This window comes from Macaca thibetana, chromosome 12 (assembly GCF_024542745.1).
Source record: "Macaca thibetana thibetana isolate TM-01 chromosome 12, ASM2454274v1, whole genome shotgun sequence".
NCBI classification, from domain to species: Eukaryota; Metazoa; Chordata; class Mammalia; order Primates; family Cercopithecidae; genus Macaca; species Macaca thibetana.
Window position 1 is genome coordinate 90,854,096 of NC_065589.1, and position 25,727 is coordinate 90,879,822.

At 43.2% G+C, this 25,727-nt stretch overlaps 1 protein-coding gene across 2 annotated transcripts in view; it reads left to right on the forward strand.

Moving 5' to 3' along the window:
• The first annotated feature begins 17,399 nt into the window (after window positions 1–17,399).
• CACNB4 (calcium voltage-gated channel auxiliary subunit beta 4) overlaps window positions 17,400–25,727 on the forward strand; it is a 267,014-nt gene continuing 258,686 nt past the window's right edge. Inside the window, exons 1-2 of one of the 2 annotated variants that reach the window (XM_050752461.1) lie at window positions 17,400–17,619; window positions 18,154–18,237. In XM_050752461.1, coding sequence (XP_050608418.1) covers window positions 17,557–17,619; window positions 18,154–18,237 — 147 coding nt within the window. In that variant the 5' untranslated portion in view covers window positions 17,400–17,556. Of the gene's footprint in view, window positions 17,620–17,666; window positions 17,928–18,153; window positions 18,238–25,727 lie in introns of those variants that run through there. The other variant, XM_050752464.1, reaches the window with a different exon arrangement.

A 25,727-nucleotide genomic window follows, 5' to 3' on the forward strand; every position in this document is an offset into this window, starting at 1 on the left:
GATGGATATTCCCCCTCAAAAGCTACTCAAGAATGGAGGTTTGGTCTTGTTCTTAGCTTTACACCATTTTATATCCTAATAAAGGCTTTCCAGTTGGCTGGGCATTGTGGCTCACCCTGTAATCCCAGCACTTTGGGAGGCCGAGATGGGAGGATTGCTTGAGGCCTGGAGTTGGAGGTCTGCCTGGTCAACCACATCTCTTTAAAAAAAAAAAAAAATCTCTTTAAAAAAACAAAAAACAAAGTTTTCCAGTACCTTTACACTAAGTCAGTGACATACTGATTACATTTTGGTCTCAGGAGCTGACTACTACTTTAAGAAAATTGAGGTGAAATTCACATAAAATTAACCATTTTAAAATGAACAGGTCAGTGGCATTTTGCCATTAAAAGTAATGGCAAAAACTGCAGTTACTTTTGCACCAACCTAATAATACATTCACAGTGTTGGGCAGGCACAACTGCCTTCTTTTTTCAGATGTTTTTGCAGTTTTTTTGTGTGTCTGTCTTATTTAATGTTTTTGCAGTTCATTTTTATTGTAGCATGTACTTCATTTCATTTATGACAATAATACTCCATTGTATATATCACAATTTGTTTGTCTTTTCTCTTTTTTTTTTTTTTTTTGAGACGGAGTGTCGCTCCTTCACCCAGGCAGTACTGCAGTGGCGTGCTCTCAGCTCACTGCAAGCTCCACCTCCCGGGTTCATGCCATTCTCCTGCCTCAGCCTCCCAAGTAGCTGGGACTACAGGTGCCCGCCCCACGCCCAGCTAATTTTTTTTTTTTTTTTTTTTTTTTGTATTTTTAGTAGAGACGGGGTTTCACTGTGTTAGCCAGGATGGTCTCGATCTCCTGACCTTGTGATCTGCCCACCTCGGGGCCTCCCAAAGTGCTGGGATTACAGGCGTGAGCCTTTTGGTGAATACTTGTGCTATTTTTACTTTTTTTTTTTTTCCTTTTGAGACGGAGTCTCTCTCTCTCACGCAGGCTGGGGTGCAGTGGCATGATCTCAGCTCACTGCAAACTCTGCCTCCTGGATTCAAGTGATTACCCTGCCTCAGTCTCCTGAATAGCCGGGATTAACAGATGCGTGCCACCACGCCTGGCTAATTTTTGTATTTTTAGTAGAGATGGGGTTTTGCCATGTTAGCCAGGCTGGTCTAGAACTCCTGACCTCAGGTGATCTGCCCGCCTCAGCCTCCTGAAGTGCTGGGATTACAGGCATGAGTCACCGCGCCCAGCCTACTTTTACTTTTTGTTGTGAAGGGTGCTGTGAATATGTGTGTGTACATGTGTATGAATACCAGTTTCCAATTCTTTTAGATACATAAGAGTAGAAGTACTGGGTCATATGGTAGTTCTACATTTAACTTTTTGAGGAACTACCAAACTTTTCCACAGCGGAACCATTTTACATTTCCACCAGCAATGCACAAGGCTTCCATTTTCTCCACATCCTCACTGACATTTGCTAATTTCCTTTTTTTTATTGTTATAGCCATGCTACTGGGTGTGAAGTTGATAAAGTTGATACCTCATTGTGGCTATTATTTGCATTTTCCTAATGACCAGTGATGTTGAGCATCTTTTCATATGTTTATTAGCCACTTAGGTATCTTTTTTTTTTTTTTTTTGAGACGGTGTCTTGCTCTGTTGCCCAGGCTGGAGTGCAGTGGTGTTATCTCAGCTCACTGCAAGCTCCGCCTCCTGGGTTCACGGCATTCTCCTGCCTCAGCCTCCTGAGTAGCTGGGACTATAGGCACCCACAACCTCGCCTGGCTAGTTTTTTTTTTGAGACGGGGTTTCACGGTGTTAGCCAGGATGGTCTGGATCGCCTGACCTCATTATTCGCCCACCTCGGCCTCCCGAAGTGCTGGGATTACAGGCGTGAGCCACTGCACCCAGTCTGGTATCTTCTTTAGAGAAGTCCTTTGCCCATTGTTTTTGTTGTGTTTTGAAGTGGAGTCTTGCTGTGTTGCCCAGCCTGGCCTGATCTCCTGGGCTCAAGTGATCCTTCTGTCTCAGCCTCCCCTGGAGCTGCCTTTGCTCATTTTGTAATCAAGTTTTTTGTCTCTGTTGTTGAGTTGTTTTGATAATGTTCTTTGACACACCAAAGCTTGAAATTTTGGTTAGGTCTAGTTTATTTCCTCTTTTATTGTTCTTTTTTTTTTCTTTTTTTTTTTAGTATTGCTCTTGCTTTTAGTGTTATGTCTAAGAATCCATTGCCAAATCTAAGGCCATGAGTATTTCCTTTGTTTTCTTCTAAGACTATTATGGTTTTAGCTCTTATAATTAGGTTGTGGATCCTTTTGAGTTAATTTTTGTACATGGTATGAGGTATTGGGTCCAACTTTAGTTTTTTGCATATTGGTATCGAGTTGTCCCAGTACGATTTGTTGAAAAGACTCTGCTTTTACCAGCTACTTTTTGACACTGCTATAACATACCCTAGTGGTGGTCAGTTCTAGGACCTAGGTTTTCCAGCTGTGATGCATCAAACCCATAGGCGTATAATTTGCACTTCTAAGAGAGGACAGCTTCGTCCTAATCTGATTATGTTTATCATACACCTGAAGGGGAGACAATGCTATCTTGTTAGGATATAGCTTTCCGTGGTGTCTAGGAACAGATATGTTAGGTGTCAGTGTAGAGATAGTTCTTAATTGTCACATAGATATGTTCTCCAAGCAACTTCAGACATGTACTGTATTGTGAAAAGTGCATTGTCTAAATAGAAAAAAGAAACTTAGACTTTGTGCCCTAGCCAAAAATAATCTTCATACTTCTGGAAAACCGTCTCCAGAGATTTTCAGCTACATGTTATTGGTCAGAACTGTGTGAAAGGACTACTCTTAGCTGGACATGCCTTTGGGAAGTGAGAATTTTGCTTTCCATCCTGTATATAGAGAAGGTAAAGGAGAAGATTGGGAAAATGCAGAGTGAAACAATCGTTGATAGTAATCTGCCACAGAGACAGACCTGTTGAAATGTGTTTACACCATGGTGTTACTATTTTGTGTGACTGATAAATTTGAAGTTGCATTGGTTGTTGCAATTCCATGACCAAATAAACTCTTAAGATTCTCTAACAAAAGCATACCATACCATAGTTTTTAGTCAGTGGAGGCTAGAAATAACATATTTACATCTGACCTCACATAACCGGGACTTTTTTAAACAAACACTTTCTTGGGAGACACAGAGAAAGCCCTGGAAAAGAAGACAGAGTTAAAAGCTTCAAACTGCCCCTGTCTCTCTATTTTGAAACAGATGAAAAAGAGTTACTAGCATTCATTAATTTATTCAATAACATAATTATTAGACACTGGGGATGCTAAGAATTTGCATTTCCAGCCAGGCGCGGTGGCTCACGCCTGTAATCTCAGCACTTTGGGAGGCCGAAGCGGGTGGATCGCGAGGTCAGGAGATCGAGGCCATCCTGGCTAACATGGTGAAACCCCATCTCTGCTAAAAATACAAAAAATTAGCCGGGCGAGGTGGCAGGCTCCTGTAGTCCCAGCTACTCGGGAAGCTGAGGCAGGAGAATGGCACGAACCCGGGAGGCAGAGCTTGCAGTGAGCCGAGATCGCGCCACTGCCCTCCAGCCTGGGGGATAGAGCGAGACTCCATCTCAAAAAAAAAAAAAAAAAATTGTGCATTTCCAAGCCAAAGTTATATGTGTGGTTTCACCATGCACTAACTAGTTTCATAACATCAGACATTGCTGTTTGATTTTAAAACCACTTTTATATACATTATCTTTGAATTCTCATAGTTCCTGTTAGGCAGAAAAGTAGGTGAAGAGGTTAAATAGCTTTCACATGTCCCGTGCAGTGACAAAGCGGGAAATACAACCTAGGCTCTATTTGATGCTGAGAATGTGTCCTCACTGTACTAATGTGACTGTTAACTAGAAATAATTTCTTTATTAAGGTTGTCAGAATCTTTCAGTTCCCTTTCCCACAACTCACTAAGATGGATGGGGCTGCAAAGGGCTCACACAGGTATAAAATGCCTTCAGATATGAGAATGCTAATGCAAGGAAGAGCATTAGAGTGGATGGATCTATTTAATGTGTACATTGTAGTACAGTTAGCTCTGTGATGAGAACAAAGCTTGATGCAAACAGACTGGCTCTTTCTGAGAATCCATGTGGTTCTGTCACACAGGATGGGTCAAACATCCGGCAAATGGGCAAAGGCTTCAGAGTACTGTTTTCTGAACAGAAGAGAGCTGAATTCAAGGAGCTGCTGTGAGGAAAAAGCAGGTGACTACTTGAGGCTAATTTGGTTGTGAGGACAGTAGGTCTAAGTTGAAGCCCACACACATAGCCTGATTTCTCCAAGAACCAAGAACCAAGATTACTGAGAAAACAATTCTAGCCTTTGCCAGGGTTCTGTTATATTTTGGATGATGGCCAGACTCTAGAATCACATGTTAGGGTCTTCATGAGCCCCCGTTAGCAGCTTTTCTAACCTCTTCTTCACTCTCACATACTCTCTAGACTCTAGCCACCAAACCCAACCCAAAATTCCACAGGTGACAATTTGACTTTTTCTGTGCCTGTTTGGCCCTGTTATTTTTTTTTCTGCCCAGAATACTTTTGTTCACCTAATAAATTATCCTTTCAAGTGTTAGCCCAAATTTCACTGATCCCAAAACCATGCCATGATTCTGAAGTATCTTGTAACAGTGTTATAGTGGTTGCCCTGTCACATCAGAACGTAGTTTGGCTCACTCAGCATGCATTTCCAACCATCCCCTTACTTAGATTCCTCTGCAAGGAAGTCAGTAGGCAAGATAATAGTACTTGCCTTCCCAGACTGTTGCAGCCAAGGGTGGCCACATAACATGGTTTTGGCCAATGAGATTTAGCTCAGAGTTCCTGGGGAGGACTCCCTAGGATGAAATAAAAAACTTTTAAAGAAAAGGCTCTTTACACTTCTGGATTAGAAAGCAGGTGTAATCCCAGGAGATAGAGCAACCATGTGACTATGAGAAAGAAAGTTACGATGGCTCAGAAATACTGAAGGTGTCTGGCTGCTTGATGACATCTTTGAGTGGCTATTCCGTTCTAGACTGTCTTCCTCTGGACTTCTTCATATGTGACAAGGGAAAAAAGCCCCTATCATCTGTTACCCTTATTGGTCTAAACTATGGTTGGAACAGTTTTTTTCTTTTTTTTTTTTTGAGACGGTGTCTCGCTCTCTCTCCTAGTCTGGAGGGCAGTGGCATGATCTCGGCTCACTGCAAGCTCCGCCTCTCGCGTTCACGCTATTCTCCTGCCTCAACCTCCCGAGTAGCTAGGACTACAGGCGCTTGCCACCACGCCCGGCTAATTTTTTGTACTTTTTTTAGTAGAGATGGGGTTTCACTGTGTTAGCCAGGATGGTCTTGATCTCCTGACCTCGTGATCCACCTGCCTTGGCCTCCCAAAGTGCTGGGATTACAGGCATGAGCCACCATGCCTGGCTGGTACAGTTTTGCTATTTGAATCTGAAAGCATTTCTACCCCCGCTAGGTCTATAAAAGCTTTCAGAGTTTTACTCATTGCAGTTCCTGGGCCTAGCACGGATACATAAAACATTTGCGGAATAAAGAATGAAAATGGATTTAGCACCTCACAGTGCCTGCTATTTAGTAAATTTGAGTTTTCTTTGACCTTATCCATGTGCTTATCATCATTCTATTTTAACATTGCTGAAATCAAGATTTGGCTGGGTGTGGTGGCTCACGCCTGTAATCCCAGCACTTTGGGAGGCCGAGACGGGCAGATCACCTGAGGGCAGGAGGTCGAGACCAGCCTGACCAACATGGTGAAACTGTCTCTACTAAAAACACAAAACTTAGCCGGACATGGTGGCAGGTGCCTGTAATCCCAGCTACTCAGGAGGCTGAGGCAGGAGAATCGCTTGAACTCAGGAGGCAGAGGTTGCAGTGAGCCAAGATCATGCCACTGTACTCCAGCCTGGGCAACAAGAGCAAAACTCTTGTCTCAAAAAAAAAAAAAAGAAAAGAAAAAGAAATCAAGATGTATTTTACAGTGGGATAAGCATGTTTTACAGGATTTCATTTTATTCTCTTAAAGCTATTTAATCATTGATACATCTGAAAATCCACAGTCTTTTAGAATCAAAGGAATATTGTATTACTTTAACTATCAAGAAACAAAGTGGGGCCCGGGTGCGGTGGCTCACGCCTGTAATTCCAGCACTTTGGGAACTGAGGTGGGCGGATCACTTGAGGTCAGGAGTTCAAGACCAGCCTGGCCAATGTGGCAAAACCTCATATCTACTAAAAACACAAAAATTAGCCAGGCATGGTGGTGAACGCCTGGTATCCCAGCTACTTGGGAGGCTGAGACACGAAAATCGCTTGAACCTGGGAGGCAGTGAGCCGAGGTCATGCCACTGTTCTCCAGCCTGGGTGACAGAGTGAGACTCTGTCTCAACAAGAAAAGAAACAAAGGGGGTTAGGGTCCAGTGTAAGGGTCAGGAAACCCAATGGCTTTGCTTTGTTTTATTTTTTAAATATCTTAGGTATTATAGTGCACAACTTTAATCCCAGCACTTTGAGAGGTCAAGGAAGATCCCTTGAGCCCAGGAGTTCAAGACCAACCTGGGCAACATAGGGATATTAAAAAAAAGAAAAAAAATTAGCCAGGTCTGGTGGCATAGCTGTAGTGCCAGCTACTTGGGAGGATGAAGTGGGAGGATCACTTGAGCCTGAGAGGTTAAGGCTGCAGTGAACCATGATAGTGCCACTGCACTCCAGTCTGGACAAGACTCTGTCTCAAAAAAATAAAAATAAATAAATATCGTGTCTCTAGTGCTCATCAAATAATGCTCCTTTCTCCATTCTGAGTCCAGAGATTGCAGCAGAGGCAGAAGCACAGTGAACATTTCTTTCTGATATGTGACAGAAAGCTATATCATAGCAAAATAGGACAAGAATTTTAATATTTGGAGCCTACATATTTCAGCACCTTTAGAAGAATACTTCCTTTAAACTTTATAGAAAACTTTTTATAATTTATGACAACTACCCAAAATGGCAGAATGAAGACGAAAGATAGGTGATTATATTTTATAGTTGTCTGTTTTAAGCAGGTAATCCTTCGGGTGGAAGACTGTACTGTTGTTTGCAGTGTTTTACTCTCCCCTTTTTCTGTAAGAGGACTGTTTGTATTTGCCCATGCACTTGACTTCTGGAGTATCATGTCCTCATTCAGTGATTTTGGAATTGGTTGTATGTCTATGTCATGCGTTGACCAAAGGGATATGATGAGCAGATGCAACAGATGCCCACATCTAAGCAGAAGCTCAAGAGGCATCATGAGCTTCCTGTAGCTCTCTAGCTTCTGCTCTCTTCAGAGCCAGTATGTTCCAGATTGTGGCTGTTTCTTCAACCTGAGCCTGGGAGTGGGAAGACAAGGGGAACAGAGCTACACCGTGGACCAGCGAAACAGGCTATATGGTGGTGTAATCCACTGAGATTTTAGAGTTGTTACCATAGCAAAGATGGCAAATAGGCCTGGTAAAATAAATGTAGGTTTTAAAATGTAAATTTAAATTAGCTAGTAGGTAGAATCTTAATATAATTCACAACTTAAAAGATGTGTATGATTCATCTTCACAGTGACTATACTTACAACTTAGATTTTGGATTTTATTTCCATTACCAACTGGAACCATTTGTACCTTTCAAAGTTGTATGGCTGGATGTGGTGGCTCACATATCCAGCCTTTGGGAGGCTGAGGCAGGAGGATCACTTGAGGCCAGGAGTTCGAGACCAGCTTGGGCAACACAGTGAGACCTATCTCTACAAAAATTAAAAAATTAGTTAGGTGTGGTGGTGCACACCTGTAGTCCCAGCTACTTAGAAGGCTGAGGTGGGAAGATGGTTTGTGTCCAGGAAATTGAGGCTGCAGTGAGCCATGATTGCACCACTGCACTCTTCCATGGGCGACAGAGTGAGGCCCTGTCTAAACAACAACAGCAACAAATTGTACCAAGAGAATAGCATTTTCACTTTTTCTTTGTTGCTGTTGGTTTTCTGTTTGTGTTTTTGTTTTTTTCTAAAGACCAGGTCTCACTCTGTCACCCAGGCTGGAGTGCAGTGGCACAACCATAGCTCACTGTAGCCTTGAACACCTGGGTTCAAGAGATCCTCAGCCTCTCAAGTAGCTGGGACTACAGGCACACACCACCATGCCCAGGATTCACTGGGTTTTATAGCATATAAATTTTTTAGGGTTAGGAAAGTAAACATTTTAAATCCAGTTCTTGAAAACTTAACCTTTAATATCCTGAAAGTACATGGCTTATGTGCCTTTTGAACAGATTTTCAGCTTGGACCAGAACACTGGGGACGGGGGAGAGGTAATTCTGGAGATATTCTTTAGAACAAGAGAAAACAGATCCTGTAAGATGAAAACTCTGAAACTTGATGCCATGGTTAGTTGGGCATAAATAAGAGGTTAATTACACAAATCTATAATATGTATCTAAGCACATGTGCCATTATTGTGATTTTTGTATGCTCCTAGATTAAAAATACAACACTCTAGATATGCATGGACCCTAGACAAAATGTGTTTTAACTTAATTTTTTGTTTGTTTGGTTTTTTTTGTTTTGAGACAGCGTCTTCCTCTGTCGCCCAGGCTGGAGTGCAGTGGGACCATCTTGGCTCACTGCAACCTCCGCCTCCTGGGTTCAAGCGATTCTTCTGCTTCAGCCTCCTGAGTAGCTGGGATTACAGGCACCCATCACCACGCCTAGCTAATTTTTTGTATTTTTAGTAGAGACGGGGTTTCGCCATGTTGGCCAGGATGGTCTCCAACTCCTGCCCTCAGGTGATCTGCCCATCTCGGCCTCCCAAAGTGCTGGGATTACAGGCGTGAGCCACCGCGTCCAGCCGATTTAATTTTTAATTAAGAAGGCCGGCTTAATTAAAATTACGCAGCGGCTCACGCCTGTAATCCCAGCACTTTGGGAGGCCGAGGCGGGTGGATCACCTGAGGTTGGGAGTTCGAGACGAGCCTGACCAACATGGAGAAACCCCATCTCTACTAAAAATACAAAATTAGCTGGGCCTAGTGGCACATGCCTATAATCCCAGCTACTAGGGAGGCTGAGGCAGGAGAATTGCTTGAACCTGGGAGGCGGAGGTTGCAGTGAGCCGAGATCGTGCCATTGCACTCCAGCCTGGGCAACAAGAGTGAAACTCTGCCCCCCCAAAAAAAAAAAAAATTTTTTTTAATTAAGAAACACATTGTCATCTTATATTCCTGAGCTCCGTGAGTTCTGCAAATCATTTCTTTTTTTTAAACAGCTCTTTGGACAAGACTTTGACTTTAGGAAGCACTTAACAAAAGTATTTATTAAGTGACAATAAAGTTTATGAAGAGAGAATCTGTAGCTGACAAAGTGATTCAGCAGTGATGAATGTTTAGGAAAGAAGCAGAGTCTAATAGCAGTCACTTGCTCTTGAACAGTTCATTCTCTTGAGCTCAGCTTCTTAATTTGCTAAATGTGGAGTTTGTTCTAAACAGTTACTAAATTCCCTTCCGGCTCTAAAATTTTAGAAGTTTTAAAAATAAATTTTTGTTTTGGAGTAGTTTTAGATTTATTCACAAACAATTGCTAAGTTAGTACAGAGAATTCTACACCTAGTTTCCTTGATTATTAACACTTTCTCATGGTAAATTTGTCACAATTAATGGGCCAATATTATACATTATTATTAATTAAATTTCATACTGTATTCAGGTTTTTGTAGCTTTTACCTAATGTCCTTTTTCTGTTCCAGGATCCCATCCAGGATATACATCACATTTAGTCATGTCCCCTTAGGCTCCTTTTGGCTCTGACAGTTGCACACACTTTCCTTGTTTTTGATGACCTTGACAGTTTTGAGGAGTACTAGTCATATATTTTGTAGAATGTTCTCAATTGGGATTTGTCTGACATTTTCCTCATGATTAGACTGAGGTTGTGGGTTTTCACCCCAGAAGTACCATTCTCGTCGCATTCTATCGAGGGCACATGCTATCACCCCGACATTGCTGTTGACGTTGACCTTGATCACCTGGCTCAGGCAGCGTTTGTGGAGTTTCTGCACTCCCCGCTTTCCTGCTGTACTCTTTGGAGGGAAGTCACTATATGCAGCCCACACTTTACAGGGTGAGAAGTTATTCTTCTCTTTCTTGAGGGTAGAGTTTCTACATAAATTATGTGGAATTTTCCACATGGGAGGTTTGTCTCTTTTCTCCCACGTATTTGTTTGTTTGATAATTTATTTTTATCACTATGAACTCATGGGTATTTATTTTATACTTTGGGTTTTATTTCAATACTACTTTTATTACTCAAATTATTCAAACTTTGGCCATTGGGAGCTCCTTCAATTTGCTCCTATTGCCCTTTGACATACACCATCATTGTGGTTTTGATTTTGGAGTTCTTTTTTAAGGCACTTACCTTACTTTCTGGCACTATAGGATACTCCAGACTCCTCTTGTATATTTCCTGCCCCAGTCCTAGAATTAGCTATTTGTCCAAGGTTGCCCTGATTTCTTCTATTACAGGATGGTCTTGGAAACCAACATCTTGGTACTAGATGTGTTTGTTGCTACTAAGGGGTCATTGCTTCTAGGCCCTCAGCTAAAAGCAAGAAAAAATATATATGTATACTAACTCATGTATATACAGCTATCTGTAAATATTTCTTTTCTTTTTTTTCTTTTTTTTTTTTTTTTTTTTTTTTTTGAGATGGAATCTCGCTCTGTTACCCAGGCTGGAGTGCAGTGGCTTGATCTCGGCTCACTGCAAGCTCCACCTCCCGGGTTCGCGCCATTCTCCTGCCTCAGCCTCCCCAGTAGCTGGGACTACAGGCGCCCACCACCATGCCCAGCTAATTTTTTTTTGTATTTTTAGTAGGGACGGGGTTTGACCATGTTAGCGAGGATGGTCTCGATCTCCTGACCTTGTGATCCGCCTGTCTCGGCCTCCCAAAGTGCTGGGATTACAGGCGTGAGCCACCATGCCTGGCTTTTTTTTTTTTTTTTTTTTTTTTTTTTTTGAGACCGAGTCTCACTCTGTTGCCTAGGCTGGATGGAGTACAGTGGCATGATCTTGACTGACTGCAACCTCTACCTCCTGGGTTCGAGTGATTCTTGTGTCTCAGCCTCCCAAATAGCTATGATTACAGGCATGAGCCACCACGCCCAGCTAATTTTTGTATTTTTAGTAGAGACGTGGTTTCACCATGTTGGCTGGTCTCCAACTGCTGACCTAAGGTGATCCACCTGCCTCAGCCTCCCAAAGTGCTAGCTACCGTGCCCGGCAAATATTTCTTTTTAAAAGTTATTTTTTTTTTGAGACAGGGTCTCACTCTGTTGCCCAGGCTGGAGTGCAGTGGCATAGTCACAGCTCACTGCAACCTCAACCTCCCAGGCTCTAGTGATCCTCTCACCTCAGCCTCCCAATTTGCTGGGATTACAGGCACACACCACCATGCCCTGGTAATTTAGAAAAGAAGTTTTTTGTAGGGATGGGTTTAACTGTGTTGCCCAGGCTGGCCTTGAATTCCTGGGCTCAAGTGATCCTCCTGTCTCAGCCTCCCAAAGTCCTGGGATTACAGGCGTGACCCATGGCATGGGGCCCTATAAATATTTCTGTATATAGCCATCTGTATCTATTAAGTTACCCTCGAATTCATGCAGATTCTCTGACTCCAGTCCATTACCATATGGATCATTCCAGTCTCCTCTCTTTGCATCTATGTAAACTTCCACTCCAACAGTGGAAAACCTGGCCCCCATCATTTGCCATCTATGTAATGAATTGTTCAGTTCCAGTGTAAACATATAGTGATTTCAGAATAGTTAACCCACACTCCTCAGAAACAATGTATTAACTGTAGTACAATGCTTATGCACAGTTCTTTTAGTCTTACAAGGCCCACTCATTTCCAGGGTTACTGACGCCAGCACCCCTTTCCTCCATATTCTTCAGTGACATTGTTTAATGTATTTGTAATACAGTTATATTCCTTTGTCACATTCTGCATTCCATCCTGATCTCTCAACATCCTCAATGATTTTCTTATTAATTCACACACATTAAGGCTTACTTTATGCTGTGAAGTTCTATAGGTTTTGACAGATCTATGTTAGGATTCCATCATTACAGTATCATACAGAACAGTTTCATCACCCTTAAAACCTCCCCACGCTCCACCTATTCAACCTGTCGTCTTCATCACCCCCTCCAGAACCACTGATCTGTTTATTGTCTTTATAGCTTTGCCTTTTCTAGAATCCCAAATAGTATATAGCCTCAGACTGGCTTTTTTCATTTACTAATATGCATTTAAGTTTTATCCATTTTTTTATGACTTGATAGCTGAATAGTATTTTATCGTTTTATCATATGATTAGACCATGCTTTGTTTATTCATTCACCCATTAATGGACACCTTGGTTGCTTCCAGTTTTGGGTTATTATGAATAAACCTATTAAACATTTGCATGCTGGTCTTTGTGTGGATGCAAATTTTCAGATCAGTTGCATAAATACATAGGTTCTCGATTGCTGGATTGTATAAGATGGTTTAGCTTGTTAAGAAACTGCCAAGAAACTGCTGAAGTATGTTCCTAAGTGGCTGTACCATTTAGCATTTCCATCAGCAATGAATGAGAGTTCCTGTTGCTCCTTATCCTTACTAGCTATTGCTATTATCATTTTTATGTTTAGTCACCCTTTTAGGTGTATAGTGGCATTGCATTGTTGTTTTAATCTGCATTTCCCCTAAAGTAAATGATGTTGAGCATCTTGTCATGTACCTATTTGCTATCTATGGGTCTTCTTTGGTAAAGTATCCATTCAAATCTTTTGTTAATTTAAATAATTTTTTTTCCCCAAATTTTAGAGATGGGTCTGTGTCTTAGGCTGGAGTACAGTAGTGAGATGATGGCTCCCGGCAGCCTCAAACCCCTGGGCTCAAGGGATCCTCCCACCTCAGCCTCCCAAGTAGCTAGGATTACAGGCGCATGCCACCCACTGCGCATGGCTAATTTTTTAAAAAATTTTTTGTAGAGATGAGGTCCTGCTTTGTTGCTCAGAATGGTCTTGATCTCCTGGCTTCTTCGGCAATTCTCTCCTCAGCCTCCCAAAGTGCTGGGGTTACAGGCGTGAGCCACAACACCCTGCTACTTTTGTCCATTTTTTATTTGAGTTGTTTATTATAAATGTTGAGTGTTTTTCTTTTTTTTTCTTTTTTTTTTGAGACAGAGTCTCGCTCTGTTGCCCAGGCTGCAAACTTCGCCTCCCAGCTTCATGACATTCTCCTGCCTCAGCCTCCCCAATAGCTGTGACTACTGGTGCCTGCCACCACGCCCGGCTAATTTTTTGTATTTTTAGTAGAGACGGGGTTTCACTGTGTTAGCCAGGATGGTCTCAATCTCCTGACCTTGTGATCCGCCTGCCTTGGCCTCCCAAAATGCTGGGATTACAGGCGTGAGCCACCATGCCTGGCCTGTTATAGTTGAGTTTTAAGATTTATTTATATATTTTATTTACAAGTTCTTTGTCTTTTTATTATCTTAACAGAGTTTTTCACAAAGCAGAAAGTTTTAATTTTAATTAAGCCCAGAACATCAATTTTTATTTTATTGCATCATGCTTTTGGTGGTGGGGTAAAATCTCAACACCAAACTCAGACTCGTGGAGATTTTCTCTTCTGTTTTCCCCTAGAAGTTTTGTAGTTTTGCATTTACACTTAGGTCTGTAATCCATTTTGAGTTAATTTTTCTGTAAGATCTGAAGATTAAAAAAATAGCTTTATTGACATATAATTCACATACCATACAATTCACCTGCTGAAAGTATACAATGTGGCAGGGTGCAGTGGCTCACACCTGTAATCCCAGTACTTTGGGTGGGCAAGGTGGGAGGATGGCTTGAGCCCAGGAATTCAAGACCAGCCTGGACAACATAAGGAGACTCCAATACTATAAAAAATCAAAAATTAGCTAGGCATGGTAGTGCCCACCTGTGGTCTCAGCTACTCAGAAAATAAAAAATAGCTACACATGGCAGCAGTGCCCACCTGTGTTCTCAGCTACTCAGAAGACTGAGGTATTGCTTGAGCCAGAGATGGAGTCTCGCTGTGGTGCCCACACTGGAGTACAGTGGCGTGATCACAGCTCACTGAAGCCTCGACGTCCTGGGCTTGAGCGATTCTCCCACCTCAGCCTCTTAGTTAGCTGGGACCACAGACACACCACCATCCTTGTCTAACATTTTTTTCTTTTTCTACTCATGCTTTTGGTGTCATGTCGAAGAATTTATTGCCAAATCTAAGGTCATGAATATTTACCCTTATCTTCTAATAGTTTTATATTTTTAACTCTTTTAAGTCTTTGATTAATTTTGAGTTAATTTTTATTATGACGTAAGGCAGCAATCCCCAACCTTTTTGGCACTAGGGACTGGTTTCGTGGAAGATAATTTTTCCATGGGACGGGGATGGGGGATGGTTTGGGGATGATTCAAGTACATTACATTTATTGTGCACTTTATTTCTATTATTATTATATAGTCACCATAATGTAGAATCAGTGGGAACCTTGAGCTTGTTTTCCTGCAACTAGATGGTCTCATCTGGGGGTGATGGGGGATAGTGACAGATCATCAGGCATTAGATTCTCATAAGAAGCCCGCAACCTAGATCCCGTGCATGTGCAGTTCACAATAGAGTTTGCGCTTCTATGAGAATGTATTACTGCCCCTGATCTGATGGGAGGCGAAGCTCAGGCCGTAATGCTCACTTGCCCCACTGCTCACCTCCTGCTGTGTGGCCCAGTTCCTAACGGGCCACGGACTGGTACTAGTCTGTGGCCTGGGGGTTAGGGATCCTTGATGTAAGTTCAGGCTTCAACATTTCCACTCTGGTGTTGGAGGCAGGGAAAATGATGCACCTTTCTCTGAGTGACATCACCACGTTAGATGCTGAGTGTTTCTGGTAGCGGGCAGAAGCAGTCCCACGTTTCCTGACTTCCTTCTCGATGAGCCTGGAGCAAAGGTGATCAAGGCCAGAGTATACTCAGTGCTACTGTGGCCAAGGTACAGCCTCCAGGTACAGCTGGGCAGAAGAAGGGAGCCCTCACCTCTGCCATTCTTGCTTAGAACTTAGTCTCAACAACAGGTAGCTTGGGGGAGGATGACAAATGCTGATGTTTTGTCCCTCCTAGGAAGCTGACCCTCCAACTGGGAGCTGAAGAGGTGAGGGAGCCCTGTGTTCTTGGCTGCACCAGTATAGCGTGGAGTTTCCCTCTCTGAGCTGGAAGCAGGAAGAGAGTGAGTAGGTCTTGGATCAGATACCTCAAGCTCACTTTTCTTACCGGGTTTCAGTAGGTTTTCTTGAGTGAATGTTCCTTCATTTGTTGTGCACCTTTAGGACCATTTTTAGAAATTTAAATGGTTGTATATATATGTTTTATAATGTTCACCAGTTTTGCTTTGAGCTGAGTGTACAGAGCTTCTCATGCTGTTATGCCTCTGTGGGTTCTGTTTCAGTAACTCAAAGTCAGTGAGACTGTGGACAGTGGAAAACCACACAATTCAAAGTCCAGTGCTCACACAGTAATTTAATATGCACACTCGTATCAGCTATCAAAATGGCTCAGAACTAAATACAGATTGGGTTGACAGTAACTAAAGCAGGGAGTCCTGCATGGTTAGACCTACCATTCCCCATAAATTCATGGAGTATCTACTATATGGAAGGAATTGGAATAGGAATAGAATAGCTAAAAATCTGTCCTGAAAATTAGGAGATTTTCACAACAACAGAACTAACAAACTAATAAACTAAGGCAGCCTATGCTAAGTTCCCAGAGAATACATGCTCCAGTTTTTCAGAAGCACAAGAATTATCTGGGACTGGAGTGGTCAGAGAGGATTTCTGTGGAGGAAGAGTGAGCTGAGTCCCATTTAGAGGAAAGGTAGGATTCAGCCGGGTGTGTAGGTTGTTGGGAGGGCATATTCCAAGGAGGCGTTCCAAAGCAGAGGTGCTCGAGTGTGATTGTATTTGGAATACTTGGCTAATGATGACTAGACCTGCCTACTTGCTGGAAGGTTTGTATAGAGAGATCAAGATGGAGAAATGAGATGGAGAGTGATCAGAAATGCAAGAGAGGCTGAGTTGTCGGACCATGGAGTTTGGACTTTATCTTAGAGAAGAGTGACTTGGGCAGGATATTTTAGGAAAACGGTTTTGCCTGTAGTGTGTAGAGGGAATGAAATCTCTGCGTGTGTATGTGTGCATATGTGCACATGCACTAGAAAGCCTGGAGGCAAGGATACTAGTTAATAAGATTGTTACAGAAGTTTGGATTAAGCGACGGGATTAGGAATGGAAAGGAAGTGTCTGGTGGATGGTAAGATATAACCGGGACCTGAATAAAGCCAAACAATTGTTAAAACAAGCATGGTAGTTGTGTCTATAAACATAAAGTCCTGGAATGCAAGCTGATTTAGCGATTTGAGATAGTATGTATATTTTCATTTAAACGGAGTCTCTTTATTTTTGAATTTGCATATATTTTTCTTCCCTCTTCTTATTCCTCTGTACAATACCTCGCACTTATTCTTCCTCTCCGCAATTCCTCTCTTTTAATTCGATCACAAATTAATCTCTTGTATGGATTTACAGGAAGAAAGCAATGGCAAACGGTGTGTATGGTTGCAAGGATGAATTTCTCCCCTTGAAAACATCCATCCGCAAAGAAATGGGAGGCACAGTGACCAACTCTTGCTTCTTAGCAGGTCTAATATGACCTTCAAAACTCCTTAGGACATACTGGTCTTTGGCGGGGCAGCATCTCCCGTCAGACTCAGGCTGGCTGGGTTTCCCACGGCTGCGTGGATGTGTGTGACTCGCAGCTCTAAGGATGGAATTGCCAAAGCAATACAAAGACGCGGACGAAAAGCAAGCCACAAAACCTCATGCCTTACACAGTAGGCTGATCAGTGAAGTCGCGGAAGGTGGCTCTGCTCTTGCCCTTTTAAAATTCCAGTGCAGCAAACACACACACACACCCGCTCGGTTCTTCCCACTCCCGCCACACTGCACCAGCTTCCCTCCCCAAGTCCTGATTCATGAACCGTGCCACCTTTGTCTCATTTTAAACTGTGCAGACTATTTTAATCCTGCCACCCCCATCCCAGATTTCCCCCTCCCTTCATCCTCTGGAAGCTCTGATGTAAAGCGCTCGCTAGGTGGGAGAGCGCTTCTCCCAATCCGCTCGGGTAGGCGAGTTTCCGAGAAGCCCCCTCCCCGGGACCCCGCCGCAAGCGCGGGGGAAGCGCCTCGGTCCCTTTAAGGTGCCGCGCTCCCCGAAGTGCGGGAAGGGAGCCTGGGCGCCGGCGCGGGTCCTGGAGCCGGGTGGGGAAGTCCTGCGCCCTCCCCCTCCGTCCGCAGCCCAGCCTAGGGGGCCAGCGCCCTCCGCCCACCGCGCACGGGCTGGCCATGCGGCGGCTCTGAACCATGTCCTCCTCCTCCTACGCCAAGAATGGGACCGCGGACGGGCCGCACTCCCCCACCTCGCAGGTACCGCCCCCTCCTCCCCCTCCTCCTCTTCCTCCTCTTCCTTCCTCACACCTCCTCTGCCGCCCGAGAGCGCCCCGCCTTTGTGCCCGGCGTGCGGGGCCCCAGTCCCGGGAGTCGGCGGCCCCGCTTCCCCCACCCCTCCTCCACGTCCCTTTCTCCTCCCGCTCCTCCTCTTTCTCCTCCTTCTCTTCCTCCTCCTCCTCACCCTCCTTCAGGTCTCTGCGCTCCCGCTCCGGAGCCCGCAGCCTCCCCCAGCGGATGCCGGGGACTCGGACCCCGCACCCTGAGAGTCTTTGTTAATGGATGTGGTGGGTGCTTGCGGGCTGCTCTTCTGGAGCATCTTTTCAGCCGTCGAGGCTTGGAGTGGGTGGGTGGGGATGGGGGCTGAATTTGGGAGTCGCGGAGGAGACTTGGGTGCGGGCTCTGGGGGACCCCGGGGAGCGGGTCCGGAGGCGGACTCCAGCCGGGGGTGGTCGCCCCGCTCTGCTCTGCGGTCCTCACCGGCTTCTCTCTGGCCCCGTGTGTCGAGTCCAGGTGGCCCGAGGCACCACAACCCGGAGGAGCAGGTTGAAAAGATCCGATGGCAGCACCACTTCGACCAGCTTCATCCTCAGACAGGTAAGAGAAGGAGGAGGGAGAGCAGGATGGGGAGGAGGCCGAGCGCGTGGCGCGGGGTCCTGGAGCCGGTCGTGGCCCCCACGTGCGGGAGCTGCGGGTCCAGCCCGCGCGCGTCCCTTCCCGGCCTCGGCCGGTGCTCGGACTCAGTCCCTCTCCCTCTAGCCTGGGCTCTTGAAGTCTTCGCTTCCCGGCGTCTCCGCACCGCCCCGGGAAGTTAGTTTGTGCATGTGTGTGGACATTTCGGCGGGGACCTGGCTTAAGTCAGGAACGTTGAATTTGAGAGCTGGAAATATGTCTGGTTGCACCTTTGGTGCGTGGAGAAATGTCTTTAAGTCGTATAACTCGACCTAGAGTAACCAGACCCCTCGGGGCCGGCGACCTGGTTTGATTCGAGTTGAGTTAGTGGTTTCTTCTGTTTTGTCCTAATTTGAATACTCTTATCTGTCTGGATCTTGGGAGAGATCGTCAAGCTGCGGTCAAAAGAAAGACACTTTGAGCAGAAAGTTTAGTCTCACTTTAGGACCGTTTCTTGGATTCGCTTAATTAGGGAAAGACAGCCGTATCTGGTTAAATAGGAATTAACGAAGGCCAGCACTCAGCTCCCAGTCTGGGTGCGCCTTCACGTCGTGTTTGTTTTCCTAGTGCTTGCTTTCTCCTGCGTGGTTCTAGTGCGAGTTGTCTGTGCTCGGGATCGGGATCGCTGGTAACGCTGGATGCTTAGGTGCCTTTCACCTTGGCACAAGAAATTGGTCCTCAGTTTTCCAACTGTGCATGTGCTGTTAATGAAACCACCCCTGGCTGCTGGGTGCTAGAGAGATCATGCAAAAGTGAGTCACCTTGATCTTTCTTTGGAACAGAAATTGTCAGGGTGTGTCCTAGGTTTCGGGTGACCTAGGAAGACATTGGTCATCGCACCAAGAGGCTCTTATCCCAGGTCTTCCTGTGAGCTGCTGAAGTGACCTTGAGAAGTTCTTTTCCCTCTAGGTTACTCAGTATTGTGTAATGTGTTTTCTAACCTATGATGGCAGCTCTGGTGTTTCTTTAGTGATTATCATCAGTTTAAACATATCAACAAGGAATGGGCTTTAGCCTCAAAATTGGACTCAGACCTCTCCTAAAAGGGTCTGTAAAGCATATTTAGATGATATTTATTATGCAGAATTTCACTTTCTGCAGAAGCGGAAATTTTGACTACCCTTTAATTCAGTGAGCACTAAGCATGTACATTATGGAAATAAATACATTTTGGATTCCGAATTCATTCTAAAAGTGAATTCTATCCCATTTGCAGTACTTATATTGTGTATTTGATAGGGCAAACATTGTTTATCTTAAAACATCTTTCTGTTATGCAACTGTTTGAGGTCTTGCTGGTGTTTATTTTGTAGGTGCCTATTTTTAGTGGTGTTTCAATGTTGCAAATTCTTGGAAATACTAATTACACAGCAGTTCGTTCTATAAACTGTTTGACTAAAACTTTTGAGTTCATCTACATAACTGCACTAATGCTTTATTCTTCCTTCCAAGCACAAACAAAATAATATTCTAATATTATTATTCTTTTCTTAATTTATGCCCATAACTGATTGAGATGATATATATGTAAGTTCTTGTAAAGCGTGCTGCTATGTGCTGGCTTGAAAAATGTTAAAAGTATTGCATGCTAAATAATTTTGGGAATAATTTAAAGCAAAGTAGGTTTTTTTGAATAAATACATTTCATCTATGAAATGGGAATTCATTGCTTTGATTAAATAGTCTAATTTAAATTCTGGAGTTAATTGTAATTGTGTTATATATACAATCTTCTTGTTTTTCAGTACAAAAATAGTACTTAATTTTTATGAGCACTTTACAACTCAGTAAGTATCCTACACATGATCTCATTCAAATGACATCATACAGACTTCTGTATTGGCTACAATAAAAATCACTGAGGGATTTACATTTCTTTGATGAGATAAAGACAATGATTGCAAATGCAGTTTAACAGTAACTTTGGGATAAAATTGAAATTTTCACCCAAATGCCAAAAAATATTTTTTATGAAAGCATAACAGCTGCTTATGTTAACAGAGCCTTGGGCGGGTCACAGTGGCTCATGCCTGTAATCCCAGCACTTTGGGAGACTAAGGTGGGAGGATCATTTGAAGTCAGGAGTTTGAAACCAGCCTGGCTAACGTGGTGAAACCCCAACTCTACTAAAAATACAAAGAAATTTGCCAAGCATAGTGGTGTGTGCCTGTAATCCCAGCTACTTGGGAGGCTGAGGCAGGAGAATTTTTTGAACCTAGGCGGTGGAGGTTGCAGTGAGCCAAGATTGCTCCACGGCACTCCAGCCTAGGTGACAGAGCAAGACTCCGTCAAAACAAAACAAAACAAAACAAAACAAAACCAAAAACCAAAAAAACCCCAAAACCAGAGTCTCATTATTTATAGAATTATCAGTGATTTATTGATATTTGAATTCTTGATACATTGGAGCGATGAAATTTCTTGGTGCTGTTTCACAGTCTGTGTGATGCCTTTGAAGAAAATAGTGAAATACCAAAAAAAAAAAAATTGCTAATTTCTTTGTCATATTATTTACAAAAATATGGAGAAAAGCTTTCACTAAAAAAAAAAAAAAAAAAAATCGATCTGTCACATTTGATGGGGAAGATTGGGCTGTTGGTGAAGCAGAGAAGGCAGTTGACAAACTCACCCAATAAGACAGTATTTGTTCTTTGAGCTTGTTAAAAAGTTTCAGTATTTGTGAGAATATATATGCACATATGTGTGCACGCACACACGTGCACATTTGAATTGGCTGGAAAACAAGCAGACTGAGAAAGAGAGCCTGCTTCCATTCTGAGTACTGTTCATGAAGCCCGTCAGGAATCTTTGACCTTGTTTCTGGTCTACAAGATTGCTGGCCTCCACCATGGAGGTTTTGGAATGAATCCAGGGAGCAACTAAATGGCTTCTTTGAGGAAAGGTGAGAAGATGAAGTTCTTTGCCACTGAAAGGAAAGAAAGCTAGGAGTGACCCAGAAATGATCTTCAAAGTGTACACAAAGGCCTTCTTTGGAAATGTGATGAAGTGTTCTCACTCTTCATTGAGGATGAAACTCAAGAATTGGCCCAAATTAGAAAGGAATGATGTTTTACAGCAAGACCTTCGTAAGAGTGTTGCCATCATTGGAGTGGCTTTCCAAATGAGGCTGTAGAATTTTCTTTCAGGAGAGCCCTTCTTACAGGCTATTTATGAATGGATTATTTAGTCATGTTTTAAAGTTTTAGGAAACACTTAAGTATTTGCTATGTGCCCAGCACTGTGTTAGATATTATACAGGAGGAATGAAAAGATGGATGAGACACAGCCCCCATACTCAAAGATTTTTATAATCTAGCAATGGAGACAGAGATGTCTACAAACAGTACAGTGACATGTGACAAGGAATGAGAGGGCGGGCTCAATGACCATGTACCCCGAGTATCTATTATATACCCATAAGTATATCTACCCATGTGTGTCACTACACCTACGGTTTATATGGTTGAGTACTCCAAGTTAGTCCTCTTCCCACTGGGGTTTGAAGAGAAAATCTGATCAGAGTGGGAATAGTTTGTTGACTTTTCCTTGTTAAGTCTGCTGTTATGAGGCCAGCAAAGTCGTACCTGGCCTGGTCCCTACCTGTTTCTGGCCTCATCTTGAGCCATGATCTCTTAGCTCTGGACACAGAGTTTGAGCACACTGTCCTCCCTCTTGCCACTGGTCCTTTGCATATGCTGAGCTCTCTGTGTGGCAGGTTCTTGCCCTTCCTTCTGCCTAGTTAACTTTTAATCTTCCCTGAGATCTGGGAGTTTAGTCTTCACTTCCTCTTCTAACCTTCCTGATAAAGTCAGTTCCCCAAGTAGGGGCTCCCAGAGGGCCTTGTGCCAGTTTTCAGTAGCACACCACTTTTATTTAACATGTACTTAGATTTCTCTGTTACATTCTGTCTCCTCATCCAGATGCGTTCCACGAGGACAGGGACATGCCAGCATTTGATCTTTGTGTTCTCAGCATCTAGCATAGTATATGTTCAGTAAACATACACTTGAATGAATGAAGCCATCGATGGATGGAGGACTAACTTGATATATTTTAGGCATGAGGTTCTGCTCCAACATTAAATGCTTTGTTTAGTGGGGAGAAATTGCCTCCTAACAAACTTCTCCCAAAACTCTGTGGCTTAAAACAACAATATTTTTTTATTTCTGTGTACTAACCAGACAGTTCTGCATTGTGTGATGTTATATGGGCACTGGGATGACTGGAAGGTCCAGAGTAGCCTCACACATGTGGTTGGCAGTTGGTGCTGGCTGCCGGCTGTGAACTCAACTAGAGCTTTTGGCAGGGGCTCAGTTTTCCTCCACCTGGGTCTGTCAACATGGTTGCTTGAGCTTCCTTAATATGGTGGCTAGGTTCCAAGAAGTGAAGGCTGAAGCTGCAGCTCTCCTAAGACCCAGTTTCGAAAGCTACACTGTATCACTTCTCTTGCAACCTCAAGTCCAAACATGTCCAAGAGCCTGCCCAGTTGCAAGGAAGGAGAAAACAGACTATCTTTTGATGGGGTACAACAAGGTCACATTATAAAAGAGCATATGGGTAAACACACACACACACACACACAGAAAAACAGCAAGTCAAATTCAGTGCCAATAGTATAAACAGGAATTCAAAGATTATTCAATTTATGTAACAAATTACAAAAAAATATATGTTAATTTCAATGGGTGCCAAAAAAGTATTTGATAAATTTTGTAAGTTAAGAATAGAGCATATCTAGAGGCACATGGTATAAAAAAAGAATAGAAGGCAGCTCCCTAAATCTAATAAAAATTATCTACTAAAATCCACAGCAAACATCACATTGAGCAGAGAAACTAGAAACAACATATGTATGCAGCAGTCAGTAAAAGAGCAAATAATGTACATTGGGGTCCTCTTTTTTTTTTTTTTTTTTTTGAGATGGAGTCTCACTCTGTCGCCCAGGCTGGAATGCAGTGGCATGATCTCAGCTCACTGCAACCTATGACTCCCTGGTTCCAGGGATTCTCCTGCCTCAGCCTCCCGAGTAGCTGGGACTACAGGCACCTGCCACCAGGCCCGGCTAAGTTTTTGTAATTTTAGTAGAGACGAGGTTTCACTGTGTTAGCCAGGATGGTCTCGATCTCCTGACCTTGTGATCCACCCGCCTCGGCCTCCCAAAATTCTGGGATTACAGGCGTGAGCCATCGCGGCCGGCCGCATTGGGACCCTCTTATCCATGGTTTTGCATTCCCTGGTTTCAGTTACCTGTGGTCAACTGAGGTCTGAATGTAGGTGAGTACAGTACAGTAGATATCTTGAGAGTGAGAAAGAGACTACATTACATATAAATTTTATTATGGCATATTGTTAACATTGTTCTATTTTATTATTAGTTATTGTTGTTAATCTCTTACTGTGCCTAATTTACAAATTAGACTTCATTTTAAGTATATATGTATAGGGAAATACATAATATATATATAGGCTTTGTTACTATCTATAGTTCCAGGCATCCACTGGGGTCTTGGAATGTATCCCCCGCGGTTACGGGGGGACTACTATATATTATACTACAGAGTACTATTCAGCCATTAAAGAAAAAAATGAAGCCACCCTGCATGTAATGATATGGAAATACATTTAAGTGAAAATAATAAGTTACAGAATAATGTATAATAATATTTCATTTAAAAAAGAGCATGTGGAATGGAAGATACGGTTGCAGCCATTGTTGGAACATCTACCTTAGAGCAAGGAACCTCGTATTTTTAAAGGTATGCTAATCAGATGATCGTTACAATAATTCAATGAACCGCACTGTATTTAGAGATCTAAAACATTCAGATTTTTAGGTTGATACTAGAATAAAACAAGTTGGCAAACAAATTCTTTAGGTTATAATTTGAGCACCAGTTATAGATATGTTTCTCTGATGAAATGCAAATTCATCAACAGAAGGTATATGCTTTGCGCATAGCTCTGAGAATAATCATATGTCTAGAGGCATGCATATATGCAAAATGTATCCATAAACTTAGAATCACAGAATTTTAGAACAGGAAGAGATTGCAGAAAGAAAATACTTCAGTCTCTTTTTTCAGATGAATAAAACATAGGCCCAAGGACATAAAGGTCACACCAATAGATAATGGTAGAACAGACACAAGGGATCCTGGCTCAGACTCTACTCTTTTTTTCACCACAGTCCACTTTATCCCTGGATAAACAAGCCAAACACACAAACTCACATAGGTGTGGATACATGCAAGGACATATGGAGCTTATTCCTCTTAGATCCTGGAAATGTTCTGAATCTGTGTGGTTGCTTGAAGAACCATAGCATCAGTTGAAGAATTTAGAGACTGTGGTTTCTTCCGAGTTCTATCATGGGTGGAATTTTTGTTTGCTTGGTTAGCTTCTTGTAGGATTATTCCTTCCACCTTCCAGTCTTCTACCAATTCCTCCCACTGGCTGAGCCTCTCTAGAAGCCCACTGACCTGGGATTCTGGGAAACAAGCTGCAGGCTGTGGTCCCCTGAGATAGAAAGCGGAGCAGTGGAGGGGAGGAGTGGATCTGAGGGAAACAGCCAAGGAGGGGCACAACCAGTTATATTTATGTTTATTTTTGTTTGAGAAGGAGTCTCATTCTGTTGCCCAGGCTAGAGTGCAGTGGCACAATCTTGGCTCACTGCAACCTCTGCCTCCCGGGTTCAAGTGATTCTCCTGCCTCAGCTTCTCAAGTAACTGGGACTACAGGCACGCACCACCACATCTGGCTAATTTTTGTACGTTTAGTAGAGACAGGGTTTCACCATGCTGGCCAAGCTGGGGCACAATCATTTTTATATTTTAGCTGCATGGAAGACAGTAGTGAATCATTTTCATCTGCAAAGTTGGGAGTTTCTACTTGCTCTGTAAGTAGACCTTCCTTGCTAAATGGTGTAATCCAGTTACAATGAACTTTAAAAAGTTCACACTTATTTCCTTTGTGAGTTTTTTGTGCAGTGAATCTTCTCTTGCTCTGATAGAGCAAGAAAGAACTCTGTCCCTCTTGGCAAACTGTACTTCTTCTTGTTTTGGGGCTTAAATAAATTGAACTGAGCTTACAAAGAAAGAAGTATAATTACTGGGGAGCTAACCCGTTAACCAGTCATTTTTACTTATGTCTGAGTCTCTGTTCTTGATGGATAGAATTGCCAAAATTTCATTTCTTCTTTTTTTTTTATTTTGGGGGGGGATGGAATCACACTCTGTTGCTCAGGCCGGAGTGCAGTGGCGCAATCACAGCTCACTGAAACCTCTCCCGCCCAGGTTCAAGTGATTCTCCTGCCTCAGCCTCCCAAGTAGCTGGGATTGCAGGCACCCGCCAACACGCCTAGCTAACTTTTGTATTTTCAGTAGAGATGGGGCTTCACCATGTTGACCAGGCTGGTC